Source organism: Neoarius graeffei, chromosome 11, assembly GCF_027579695.1.
Source record: "Neoarius graeffei isolate fNeoGra1 chromosome 11, fNeoGra1.pri, whole genome shotgun sequence".
NCBI classification, from domain to species: Eukaryota; Metazoa; Chordata; class Actinopteri; order Siluriformes; family Ariidae; genus Neoarius; species Neoarius graeffei.
In genome coordinates this window covers 51,759,312-51,773,000 of record NC_083579.1, presented here as the reverse complement: position 1 = coordinate 51,773,000, position 13,689 = coordinate 51,759,312, and the positions used below count along the sequence as shown (strand labels likewise).

The 13,689-nt window shown below is 41.1% G+C and overlaps 1 protein-coding gene across 2 annotated transcripts in view; it reads right to left on the bottom strand.

Moving 5' to 3' along the window:
- Positions 1 to 1,733: 1,733 nt before the first annotated feature.
- The window catches only part of tmem62 (transmembrane protein 62), a 33,599-nt gene continuing 21,643 nt past the window's right edge, over positions 1,734 to 13,689 (bottom strand). The window contains exons 13-14 of one of the 2 annotated variants that reach the window (XM_060934146.1): positions 10,645 to 10,763; positions 1,734 to 1,890 (exon numbers count right to left, since the gene is read on the bottom strand). In XM_060934146.1, the coding sequence (XP_060790129.1) occupies positions 1,825 to 1,890; positions 10,645 to 10,763 (185 nt within the window). In that variant the 3' untranslated portion in view covers positions 1,734 to 1,824. Of the gene's footprint in view, positions 5,893 to 10,644; positions 10,764 to 13,689 lie in introns of both variants that reach the window. The other variant, XM_060934145.1, reaches the window with a different exon arrangement.

The window sequence follows — 13,689 nt, the reverse complement described above, 5'->3', positions numbered from 1 at the left end:
TTGACAATCCCGATGAAGAACTATTTTTCAATTATACCATTCAATTATATTTTTTCTGAAGTTTTCCCCTGAAAGCATAGAGTTATCTCCCTAGACCCGTTCTGATTGGCTGGCGCGGCGGTGACCGCATGCATTGACTGGAATTTCCATCTTCACGCCTAGAAAAAAGTGTGCATGTTCATTTCACGCTTCACGCGTGAAGTGTGCAGCGTGCAACGTGAACGCCGTTCTATGGCCCAGAGCAAGTCATGCTACGTTTGTCCACTTTTCTTTACACGCGTGTAGCGTGCAGCATGCAGCGTGAACCTTCTATGGCCCAGCAGCCTTATCCCTCATCCAGTGCTGCGCGTCATCTTTGAGATTGAGCCATGGGAAAATCAAAGGAATTGTCAAAGGACCTGCGTGAAAAGGTAGTTGAACTTTATAAAATCAGGGAAGGGATATAAGAAAATATCAAAGCAATTAAAAATGTCAGTCAGCACTGTTCAAACAATAATCAAGAAGTGGAAAGTCAGGGGCTCTGTAGACACCAAAGCCCGTTCAGGTAGACCAAGAAAAATTTCACCCACCACTGCTAGAAGAATTGTGCGTGATGTAAAGAAGCAGCCCCAAATAACATCTGGTGAACTTCGAGATTCTCTGAAACAAATTGATGTGGATGTTTCAAAGAGTACAATTAGGAGACTCTTGAGAAGAAATGGGCTGCATGGGAGAGTTGCCAGAAGAAAGCCCCTTCTACGCAAATGCCACAAAGAAGCCAGTCTACGATATGCCAGACTGCACAGAGACACACCCCAAACCTTCTGGCAAAAAGTTGTGTGGAGTGATGAGACCAAAATTGAACTTTTTGGGCACAACACTAAACGCTACATCTGGCGAGGAATCAACAAGGCCTATGATGAAAAGTACACCATTCCCACAGTGAAACATGGTGGTGGATCTCTGATGTTTTGGGGATGTGTGAACTACAAAGGCACTGGAAATTTGGTAAGAGTTGATGGCAGGATGAATGCAGTCACTTATCAAAAAATACTGGAGGAAAATCTACACGCCTCAGCCCGGAAGCTGCGCATAGGACGAACTTGGACATTCCAGCACGACAATGATCCAAAACACAAGGCCAAATCAACTTGTCAGTGGCTACAACAGCATAAAGTGAAGGTCTTAGAGTGGCCATCTCAGTCTCCTGACCTCAACATTATTGAGCCACTCTGGGGAGACCTCAAACGTGCAGTCCATGCAAGACAGCCCCAGACTTTACAGGAACTGGAGGCTTTTTGCCAAGAAGAATGGGCAGCTTTACCATCTGAAAAGATAAAGAGACTCCTTGACAACTATCACAAAAGACTAAAAGCTGTAATTGATGTTAAAGGAGGAAATACACAGTATTAAGAATTGGGGTATGTAAACTTTTGATCAGGGTCATTTGTGTAGTTTTTTTTTTTTGTCATAATGGTTTAAAAAGAGTTGACATTTTCTTGACAATAAATGGCTTCAGCCAACCATTAACCACAAGTGAAATAAAGGTTTTTGTGTATTATCATTCAATTTCTCTTAGAAATAGCCAAGAAACAAAACATTCTGTTGGGGTATGTAAACTTTTGCCCACCACTGTAATATACTTACAGCGGTAAGGCTGTAAGTATATTAAATGAAATATGAAGTAAAATTGGAAGGTATTTAAAAAAACAAACAAACACGTGCATTCATTTTTTTTTAAATTTTTTTTATTTTGTCAGAAAGGCAAATTTTCTAAGGACAAATAATCTTTAAGTTGTCTTTTGCATTCTGATTGATGAATGAGCACTACGACTTGCTCACCCATCAGTGCGTAATTAAGTTTCCACTAGTTGAGCAGCAATCTTCAGCATTCCAGGAACTTGAGTTGTACTACATACAAGAAAATGGGCAAACACAACACTATTAAAAACCAATAAAATCAATATGCATAAAATAAAAGTATTTTAAATCTCTTTTTCAAGTAATGTCTTCATCACAACCGTAAATTAACAAATACTGAGTTACTCATTGGTCTGAATGAACCCAAAATCAAAAAAGAAACCATTTAAAACCCTTCACATTGTTGACGGATCATCTCGAGCAGCTAAGTGCTGAAGTCTTTACATTCCTAAGAGACCTTAGCTGACCTACAGATAATTAAAAAAAAAAAACCCACAGCAAATTTATCACAGCATCAATATAAAAGTAGATTGACAAAAAAAATGTGGATTACACGGTAAAACATTCAACATGAACACTAATTCTCTGTACCTGTAGTTCATTCTGTACTGTGCAACATGATCAGTGTATTGAATGATTGTGTTACTTGGATTGTTTCCCTAGTTTGCAATCTATGTTTATCGTATCCAGCTGAAGTGCAGAATGAGAAGCTTAATGAATCCTTGGAATTTCAGTGAGTCTACACGTTAATGAGCCACAGTGTGTATACACACACACACGATTGTCATTTCCTCCAACAAAACTATCCTACATACAGTTTATCCTCATGCTTATTTACTAAAAACAGTGGTGTCTTGTCAGCGTAAGACAAAAAGCAAAGCATATACTCTCGTTACTGGGCACTTTAATAGGAACATGTGTACACCTACTCATTCATGCAATATCTAATAAGCCAATTGTATGGCAGCAGTACAATCATAAAATCATGCAGATTTGGGTAATGTTCACATCAACCATCAGACTGGGGGGGAAAATATGATCTCAGTGATTTTGACCGTGGCATGATTGTTAGTACCAAATCAGCTGGTTTGAGGTTTTTTTTTTTTTAAATATATAACTACTGATCATCTTGGATCTTCATGCACAATAGTCTCTGGCGTTTGGTCAGTATGGTACAATAAAGAAAAAAAAACATCCAGTGATCAGTAGTTCTGCAGATGGAAACACCTTGTTGAATCAAAAGGTCAACAGGGAATGGCCAGACAGGTTTGAGCGGACAGAAAGGCTACAGTAACACAGATAACTACTCTACAACTGATGAGCATAAAAGCATCTCAAAAATTCACATCATGTCAAACCTCAGGGCAGTTGGACTAAAACAACAGAACAGTACACTAGGTTCCCCTTTGGTCAGTTAAGAACAGAAAGCTGAGGCTACAATGGGCACAAGCTCACAAAACTGGACAGCTGAAGACTGAAAAAACGTCACCTGGTTTGATGAATCAGTTTCTGCTGAGGCACACGGATGGTAGTGTCAGAATTTGGTACCAACAGCATAGATCCAATCTGCCTTGTGTCAGCAGTCCAGGCTGGTGGTGGTGTGATGTGGGGAATGTTTTCTTGGCACACTTTGAACGCGTTAATACCAATCAGACATCACTTGAATGTCACAGCTATGTGCCTATCTTCATGGCCACAATCTACCCATCTTCCAATGGCTACTTCCAGCATGACAATACACCATGTCACAAAGCAAGTCATCTTAAACTGGTTTCATGAGCATGACAAGGAAGTCATTGTTCTTCAGTGGCCTTTCCACTGACCAGATCTGAATAAAATAGAACACCTTTGGTATGTGGTAGAACAGGAACATGAAAAAACTGCAGGAACTGTGTGAGGCAGTCATGTCACTGGACCAAAATCTCAAAGGAATTTTTCGAACAGCTTGTGGAATCCACGCCACGAAGAATTTTTTTTTTCTGTTTTGAGAACAAAGGGAGGCCCTGCCCAGTATTAGTACAGTGTTCCTAATAAAGTGTTCAGTGAGCATAGTGTTGTACTATGTCTAATATACAGCTCAGGCATTTGTACCACCTCTACAGAAGCCTGTATTTCCTTTGTTAGTTTAGTATAAAAGAAAATCTCATGAGGTTACTCTATACAATCCTCCACAAATTGTGACTCACCACACAGACAAAGCAAACAATTATCATGTTCTGATGAGCCTGCATAACTGGTGGTGAAATTTGATCAAAGCAGAAACCACAAGAGCATGTCAAACTGTCAATGTTACACATTAAGTTTCTGTATTCAGAGATATCGTTAACATAATCCATTATGTTTATCTGTTCACTGTTCCAAACTTGGCGGCACGGTGGTGTAGTGGTTAGCACTGGTTAGCACTGTCGCCTTACAGCAAGAAGGTTCTGGGTTCGAGCCCAGGGGCCCTTCTGTGTGGAGTTTGCATGTTCTCCCTGTGTCTGCGTGGGTTTCCTCCGGGTGCTCTGGTTTCCCCCAAAGACATGCAGGTTCGGTTAACTGGTGGCTCTCAATTGACTGAGTGTGAATGGTTGTTTGTCTCAGTGTGTCAGCCCTGGATGACCTGGTGACTTGTCCAGGGTGTACCCCGCCGCTCGCCCATGGTCAGCTGGGATAGGCTCCAGCTTGCCTGCGACCCTGCACAGGATCAGCAGCTACAGATAATGGATGGATGGTCCAAACTTTTGTAGCTGTATTGGGATTTTTAAGTGGACGTGGTCTAAATTGCAAGGGTCCTCTCCCCCTTTTTCTTTTTAAACCAGAGAAATAGCAGGGGTGCCATGGCTCAGTCGACTAAGGCGCCATACCATAAATCCAGGGACCCGGGTTCGATTCCGACCCGAGGTCATTTCCCCATCTCTCTCTCCAGCTCATTTCCTGTCTCTACACTGTCCTATCCAATAAAGGTGAAAAAAAAAGCCCCAAAAAAATCTTTAAAAAAACCCCCAGAGAAATAGCAGTACATCACTTTTTACTCCCGTTCACACAGGTATTATCTTTCTTTGTACCTGCCCACAACATTTTCTAATGAATTTAGTTGGTCTATTGTTTTGTAGAAGCCGAACCTAAACCACTGCAGCTCTGACCAGCTACTAAGAACAAATGAATGAATATGAAACTGAAAACCTCCCGCATGTATGACCTGTTCCTGGGATCCCAGTCCTCATGCACGCCTCTAGTCTCAACTGGATGCCATACGAACCTTTCTTTACCAAATTAAAAAAAAAAAAATTATTATAATAGTGGTTCTCCTATTTGTGTCTGTATTTGTACATGTTTTAGAACATATCTGTTCATTCTGAATAATCCATTTGTATTTGATACAGGAAGGCAGGTGAAGAAACAGACTTTGGAAGGCTTTAACAACCTCAATATTATATTGCACATCCATTTGTCCAAGTTACAGGACCAAACTTGCTACCGTCAAGATTTTTTTTTTTAACCTATTGCTCTCTTAATGAAATAAATTATATTGCAAGTCATTGTCTTTCACTAATGCAGGTCAAAGAGTCTCAGTGCTCGTTCACAAATCTGTATTCTATCTAACTGATCATGTCTTTTAGTCTGGCAGTTGAGCATGGCTAAGGCAATTCACAAGTTTCACTGATGAATTGCTGGAATATTTCAGTGTAATCTACTGAAAAAGGAGGTGGCCCAAGATCAGTGTTAAAGTAAATGGCCCAACATGCCCTTGCTTAAGCAGTACATCATCTCTCCAGCTTTCGTATTAGGAGATCAAGAAATCCATAATGTTGGGATCGTATAGAAAGAAAGATAAAGAGGGAAGAATTTGGCACTCAAACGAGTAGAACAGTAAAATATTTAAAACCGTGTCTGAAAAACTGGTCAGTTTTGCCGTCATAGCCGCGAGTTGCTCTTGTTAGTGAGATTTGGAACTGGTCCCCTCCAGACCTTGCAGATGAGCAGCAGACCCATCAGCAGAGCCCAGGTACGCACCGGAGACAGGACGAAAGCCAACAGGCCATAGGTCTCCAACAGGAAGTAGCAGGAGTATGCCTGCCAGATGAAGAGAAGCAGCATGACCACGTGTACAGCCAGAGTCCTCCAGCGGAATCCCAGCCTGCAGAAGTGAGAGCGGAAGGAGCAGCCGCTGCAGCGCTGGTGCAGACTCCAGCAGAGGTAGCATGTCAGAGGCATGTTGAAGAAAATCAGCTGTAGATGTCCATAAAGAAAAACAAAATGCATGAGATTGTTTAGTTTTTGAATGAGTCTCTTAAAGTATGGATTCTAAACCATGTCCATGGAGTACCCCGTCCTTTAGCATTTTTCCTGTTCAAACACCCATCCATTATCCGTAGCTGCTTATCCTGTACAGGGTCACGGGCAAGCTGGAGCCTATCCCAGCTGACTATGGGCGAGACGCGGGGTACACCCTGGACAAGTCGCCAGGTTATCGCAGGGCTGACACAGACAGACAACCATTCACACTCTCAGTCAATTCAGAGCCACCAATTAGCCTAACCTGCATGTCTTTGGACTGTGGGGGGGAAAACTGGAGCACCCAGAGGAAACCCACGCAGACACGGGGAGAACATGCAAACTCCACACAGAAAGGCCCCTGTCGGCCGCTGGGCTCGAACCCAGAACCGTCTTGCTGTGAGGTGACAGCGCTAACCACTATACCATCGTGCCGCCCTTAAGCAGAAACATTTAAAACTTAAAACGTAGCAGCCCATCCTCAAATAAGATGGTAGTGAGACACTACAACCTTTATGTGCCCTACAAGGCTTGCTATATAAACCTGAGGGGAAGTCTACTCTAACAACACTGAAGTACGGTCAGAAAATCTGATGGAAGATAGTTAAAGCTAGGTGTTTTGAAAATTAAAAAAAAAAAAAAAAAAAAACCTGCACAACACAGCAGGTAGCTTTGCCACCTCACAGCTTTGAACAGGGTCCCCGGCTTGATTCTGAGCTCTGTGGAGTTTCTGGGCATATATAGTGTCTGCATGGGTTTCCTCTGGGTTCTCCAGTTTCCTCCGACCTCCCAAAACATGCCTGCAGGTGAATGAGTTTGTGTCCATAGTGACTTGCAATGGACTGGTGTCCCAGCCAATGTTCCTGAGATCCACTGTGACCCTGATCAGGATAAAAGTGAATAAAAATGCAAACAAATGCAGCTTTTCTCTTCCAACTAAGCTACACCCCAAATACACATGCGTACACACACTGCCTCAGCTAGAAGACCTGAATACGAATGCGAGGGGAGCTTTCTGAATTCACTGCCAACAAGACTGACTGTTTAAATGTTGTTAGGCCAGATAATTAGTTTTTTTTGTCCCACCTACAAAGCCTGGGGCCATATGGAAACTTTTTTTTTTTTTTTTAAATCCAAGCAGATATTTTATTAACAGCTACTGGAAATGTGAGAACGTCACCAAATTTAGTTTAGTTTATGGAGTTTGCCACATTCTCGCAGATCAAAAAATTACTAATTATAAAAACAAACTAAATGTGGCAGGAGAAAGGAACAGGATTTGCGTCCCAGTTGCCCTACATGCTAAAACAAAAGATTACACCACAATAACAGCAAACATTTAAAAATAATTTAATAAATAATTTAAAAACAATTGAGCTGGGGGCGTCATGGCTCAGGTGGTTAAGGCGCCATACCATGAATGCGGGCGACCCGGGTTCGATTCCGGCCCGAGGTCATTTCCCGATCCCTTCCCGTCTCTCTCCCGCTCATTTCCTGTCTCTACACTGTCCTATCCAATAAAGGTGCAAAAAGCCCAAAAAAATATCTTTAAAAAAAAAAAAACAATTGAGCTGACATGTTGAATAAATATAAGCTACACAAAAATTTAAGTCAGACACGTGGCACAATATCTGCACTAGAGGACAAAAAAAAAAAAAAAAGAGGGGGGCAAATAGATAGACATAAAAAAGGAACACCACTATCTATTCAAAACCAGATACTAAAAATTTAATGAAGTCAATGAGTGAACTACAGTTGTGTTCAAAATAATAGCAGTGTGTTTAAAAACGTGAGTAAAGCTCAAAATCCTTATAATAATTTTTATTTTCATGCATTAGGAACACTGCACATTATATTCTACATCAAAACATGAAGAAAAATGTATCAATATTTTAATTACTTTACAGAAAATGAAGAAAAATGAACATTGGGCTGTTAAAAAAAAATAGCAGTGTCTGCATTTTTCATTACAAACTCCAAATATTTACTGTATAAACTGAAAAAATCTTAAGGATTTAGTATTCCTGTGAATCACTAAACTAATATTTAGTTGTATAACCACGGTTTCTGAGAACTTCTGGCACCTGTGAACAAGTATTCCAGCCCAGGATGATTTGACAACATTCCACAATTCCTCTGCATTTCTTGGTTTTGCCTCAGAAACAGCATTTTTGATGTCACCCCACAAGTTTTCTATCGGATTAAGGTCCGGGGATTGGGCTGGCCACTCCATAACTTTCATTTTGTTGGTCTTGAACCCTGATGCTGCTCGCTTACTGGTGTGTTTGGGGTCGTTGTCTTGTTGAAACACCCATTTCAAGGGCATTTCCTCTTCAGCATAAGGCAACATGACCTCTTCAAGTATTTTGATATATGCAAACTGATCCATGATTCCTGGTATGCGATAAATGGGCCCAACACCACAGTAAGAGAAACATCCCCATATCATGATGCTTGCACCACCATGCTTCACTGTCTTCAGAGTGTACTGTGGCTTGAATTCAGTGTTTGGGGGTCGTCTGAAAAACTGTCTGCGGCTCTTGGACCCAAAAAGAACAATTTTACTTTCATCAGTCCACAAAATGTTTTTCCATTTCTCTTTAGGCCAGTCGATGTGTTCTTTGGAAAACTGTATCCTCTTCAGCACGTCTTTTTTTTTTAACAGTGGAACTTTGCGGGAGCTTCTTGCTGATAGATTAGCTTCACACAGGCATCTTCTAATTGTCACAGTACTCACAGGTAACTTCAGACTGTCTTTGATCACCCTGGAGCTGATCATTGGCTGAGTCTTTGCCATTCTGGCTATTCTTCGATCCATTCGAATGGTAGTCTTCTGTTTTCTTCCATATCTCTCTGGTTTTGCTGTCCATTTTAAAGGAACAGTCCACCGTACTTCCATAATGAAATATGCTCTTACCTGAATTGAGACGAGCTGCTCCGTACCTGTCCGAGCTTTGCGCGACCTCCCAGTCAGTCAGACGCGCTGTCACTCCTGTTAGCAATGTAGCTAGGCTCAGTATGGCCAATGGTATTTTTTGGGGCTGTAGTTAGATGCGACCAAACTCTTCCGCGTTTTTCCTGTTTACATAGGTTTATATGACCAGTGAGATGAAACAAGTTCAGTTACACAAATTTGAAACGTAGCGATTTTCTATGCTATGGAAAGTCCGCACTATAATGACAGGCGTACTAACACCTTCTGCGCGCTTCGGCAGTGCATTGATACGGAGCTCGGATATCAATGCGCTGCCGAAGCGCGCAGAAGGTGTTAATACGCCTGTCATTATAGTGCGGACTTTCCATAGCATAGAAAATCGCTACGTTTCAAATTTGTGTAACTGAACTTGTTTCATCTCACTGGTCATATAAACCTATGTAAACAGGAAAAACGCGGAAGAGTTTGGTCGCATCTAACTACAGCCCCAAAAAATACCGTTGGCCATACTGAGCCTAGCTACATTGCTAACAGGAGTGACCGCGCGTCTGACTGCGTCTGACTGACTGGGAGGTCGCGCAAAGCTCGGACAGGTACGGAGCAGCTCGTCTCAATTCAGATAAGAGCATATTTCATTATGGAAGTACGGTGGACTGTTCCTTTAAAGCACTGGAGATCATTTTAGCTGAGCAGCCCATCATTTTCTGCACTTCTTTACAGTATACGTTTTACCTCTCCAATCAACATTTTAATCAAAGCACGCTGTTCTTCTGAACAATGTCTGGAATGACCCATGTTTCTCAGGTTTTCAGAGAGAAATGCATGTACAACATGTGCTGGCTTCATCTTTAAATCAGGGCCACCTGATTGACACCTGTTTTTTCACAGAATGAATGATCTCACTAATTAAACTCCACACTGCTATTATTTTGAACACGTCCCTTTCACTTAATTATTCGATTACACAGACTCCGGAGCAGAGGTGGAAAAACTGGATTGACAAAGTCCTGCTTAGGTTTTCCTTCTGCCTGTGCTCTCAACACAGGTGATTTCACCAATTAGCTCATCAACCTGGCTTAGGGGATGTGGTAATTAGGATCAGCTGGTTCATTGAATTGGCTGGAGCAAAAATGTGGCAGGGTTTTTACTTTCTGCACCCGGGTTTTTCCACCTCTGCTCAGGAGCATGCATATCATGAATGTTGGGTCTGTTGGTTTTCTATGACTCTACTACACCTACTGGTAAATTATTTGTCATGTAGTAATAGAATTTCCACCAAAAACAGTGATTGATCTGGTTAGTCGTGTTGGACTGCTATTATTCTGAACACAAGTGTATATAATGAAGAATATGAATCAAGCAGTATTATTACATTTTCATTAGATGCTAACGTGGGGGATTACAGGTTACTCGTTTTGATTGATAACTATCAAGAAGGCGAAATTTAAACATGGATAATGAATCAAGGGATTTAATGTAAGATGGCAAAGTGTTCCACAGTTCAGCTGACCTAATAAAATACGATTTCCTATAACAATATTGTTTATGTTCATCAATAAGGTTGTAGTTATTAAGATCAAAAGTTCCGTGTGTGATCACGAGATTCAAAAGTACGCAGGTATTTTCCAATGTCAATAGATACAAGACCATTATATTACAATATTACAAAAATGTTGTATTATAAATCCCTGCCCCCCACCCCCCCACCCCCCCCACACACACACACTTTTAACCCTCTTACTTGGTTGTCTTTTCACAAGTCAAAATCTTACCTGCATCACACCCACAACATAAGTCAGACTGCCCTGAAGAAAATGTCCATCCACAAACACACCGAAAGCAAAGCAAGCTCCATTGTGTCCATCAATCACCTCCCCAATGAACCATGGACCTGTGAAAGACCAGGTAAAGCAGGTTCAATCCAGAAATTAAGGACAAATATAATAAGTATATGACAGGCTGTGGATGCGTCACTCGGGGGGAGGAATTCATTATTGTGTTCTTACTTTACAGCATCTTTATGAACCACATCATTTAAAGAAAACCTCCGTGATATGAACATGTGCAGTACTTTTTGTGATAAATCTACAAATCTGCAATAATTTAACTGGTGATTAGATATTTGGTAGTAAATCCAAGCTTGTGCTTCTTAAACACTAAGTGCAGAATTCCTGAATCTGACTGGTCTGAAGTTGCTGATGTATTTTCTTAACAGCAGCTCTGACAATAATGCCGGCAAATCACAGGTTAATACTAATCTACTTGTTCTAATACTTTATTGCTGCTCCAGTAACAGCTAATTCACATGGATTTGTATGGCAGATCCTTCACGTAGTACTACAAGACTTAACACCTTAAAAATACATGCTCTTATTTACCAAAGAAAAATGGTTCATCATTTTAATTATGAAGCATTTGTAAGGACACGCTTATTTAACATTTATAGGAGTCCTGGGTGTCTTCGGAGACTTGTAGTGTAACAGTTGGGTGTTTTGTAACACTCAGTAAGTTTTCCAACATGGAAAAAAGTCTAGCAGAGAGAAAATAAGAGAGGCTGGTGAGGGAATGACTGTTTATAGCTGCTATAATGGAAAGGTGAAAACAGGAACTAACTTATTTCTTACAACCCCGATTCCAAAAAAGTTGGGACAAAGTACAAATTGTAAATAAAAACGGAATGCAATGATGTGGAAGTTTCAAAATTCCATATTTTATTCAGAATAGAACATAGATGACATATCAAATGTTTAAACTGAGAAAATGTATCATTTAAAGAGAAAAATTAGGTGAGTTTAAATTTCATGACAACAACACATCTCAAAAAAAAAAAAAGTTGGGACAAGCCCATGTTTACCACTGTGAGACATCCCCTTTTCTCTTTAAAACAGTCTGTAAACGTCTGGGGACTGAGGAGACAAGTTGCTCAAGTTTAGGGATAGGAATGTTAACCCATTCTTGTCTAATGTAGGATTCTAGTTGCTCAACTGTCTTAGGTCTTTTTTGTCATATCTTCCGTTTTATGATGCGCCAAATGTTTTCTATGGGTGAAAGATCTGGACTGCAGGCTGGCCAGTTCAGTACCCGGACCCTTCTTCTACACAGCCATGATGCTGTAATTGATGCAGTATGTGGTTTGGCATTGTCATGTTGGAAAACGCAAGGTCTTCCCTGAAAGAGACATCGTCTGGATGGGAGCATATGTTGCTTTAGAACCTGGATATACCTTTCAGCATTGATGGTGTCTTTCCAGATGTGTAAGCTGCCCATGCCACACGCACTAATGCAACCCCGTACCATCAGAGATGCAGGCTTCTGAACTGAGCGCTGATGACAACTTGGGTCGTCCTTCTCCTCTTTAGTCCAAATGACACGGCGTCCCTGATTTCCAGAAAGAACTTCAAATTTTGATTCGTCTGACCACAGAACAGTTTTCCACCTTGCCACAGTCCATTTTAAATGAGCTTTGGCCCAGAGAAGACGTCTGTGCTTCTGGATCATGTTTAGATACGGCTTCTTCTTTGAACTATAGAGTTTTAGCTGGCAATGGCGGATGGCATGGTGAATTATGTTCACAGATAATGTTCTCTGGAAATATTCCTGAGCCCATTTTGTGATTTCCAATACAGAAGCATGCCTGTATGTGATGCAGTGCCGTCTAAGGGCCCGAAGATCACGGGCACCCAGTATGGTTTTCCGGCCTTGACCCTTACGCACAGAGATTCTTCCAGATTCTCTGAATCTTTTGATGATATCATGCACTGTAGATGATGATATGTTCAAACTCTTTGCAATTTTACACTGTCGAACTCCTTTCTGATATTGCTCCACTATTTGTCGGCACAGAATTAGGGGGATTGGTGATCCTCTTCCCGTCTTTACTTCTGAGAGCCGCTGCCACTCCAAGATGCTCTTTTTATACCCAGTCATGTTAATGACCTATTGCCAATTGACCTAATGAGTTGCAATTTGGTCCTCCAGCTGTTCCTTTTTTGTACCTTTAACTTTTCCAGCCTCTTATTGCCCCGTCCCAACTTTTTTTGAGATGTGTTGCTGTCATGAAATTTCAAAATGTCTCACTTTCGACATTTGATATGTTGTCTATGTTCTATTGTGAATACAATATCAGTTTTTGAGATTTGTAAGCATTCCGTTTTTATTTACAATTTGTACTTTGTCCCAACTTTTTTGGAATCGGGGTTGTATAAATCGGTTTCCTCATCTGGAAGATCTCCTCTCTGAGAGACATGTTTTCATCAAGAGTCAAGTTGACAACTGCAGGACCTGGAGTGTAGTCGTGATCCATGCAGACTGCATCAGCCTCCTTGCCCGGTGCATCATCCTCCACTGGTAGCTCTACCCTCTCCCAAACCCCCCATCTTGACAGTGTTCTATTCAAACAATGCCAGAACCACCACTCCCTCCCCACCCCCTTTTTTTTTTTTTAAATGCCAGCTACAAACTTGGGTATGGGGACTAACTGTAAAAGTTCTCCCTCTGGATAGCGACAATCCATTTTCTCCTGGTTTTAGGATTGGAGCGTAATATATGAAAACCAAGTACTTTATTGTACTCACTGGAGATTTGATGCAAAGGCAGTTAGGGCACACAGCAACGTTCAGCTGTAGCACCATCAGTTCAGTGAAATTTAAAGTTGTTTTTCTGAGAAATTGTCATCACTTGACAAAAAAAAAAAAAGTCATAGCAACAGTATAGATAGCAGAAATGATTTAGCTGGCTTATATTTTACCGGAAGTACATCAGCACCACGGTGTGCATATGGTCAACTGAGGGGTAAGTAGACACAAGACTTAATAGAA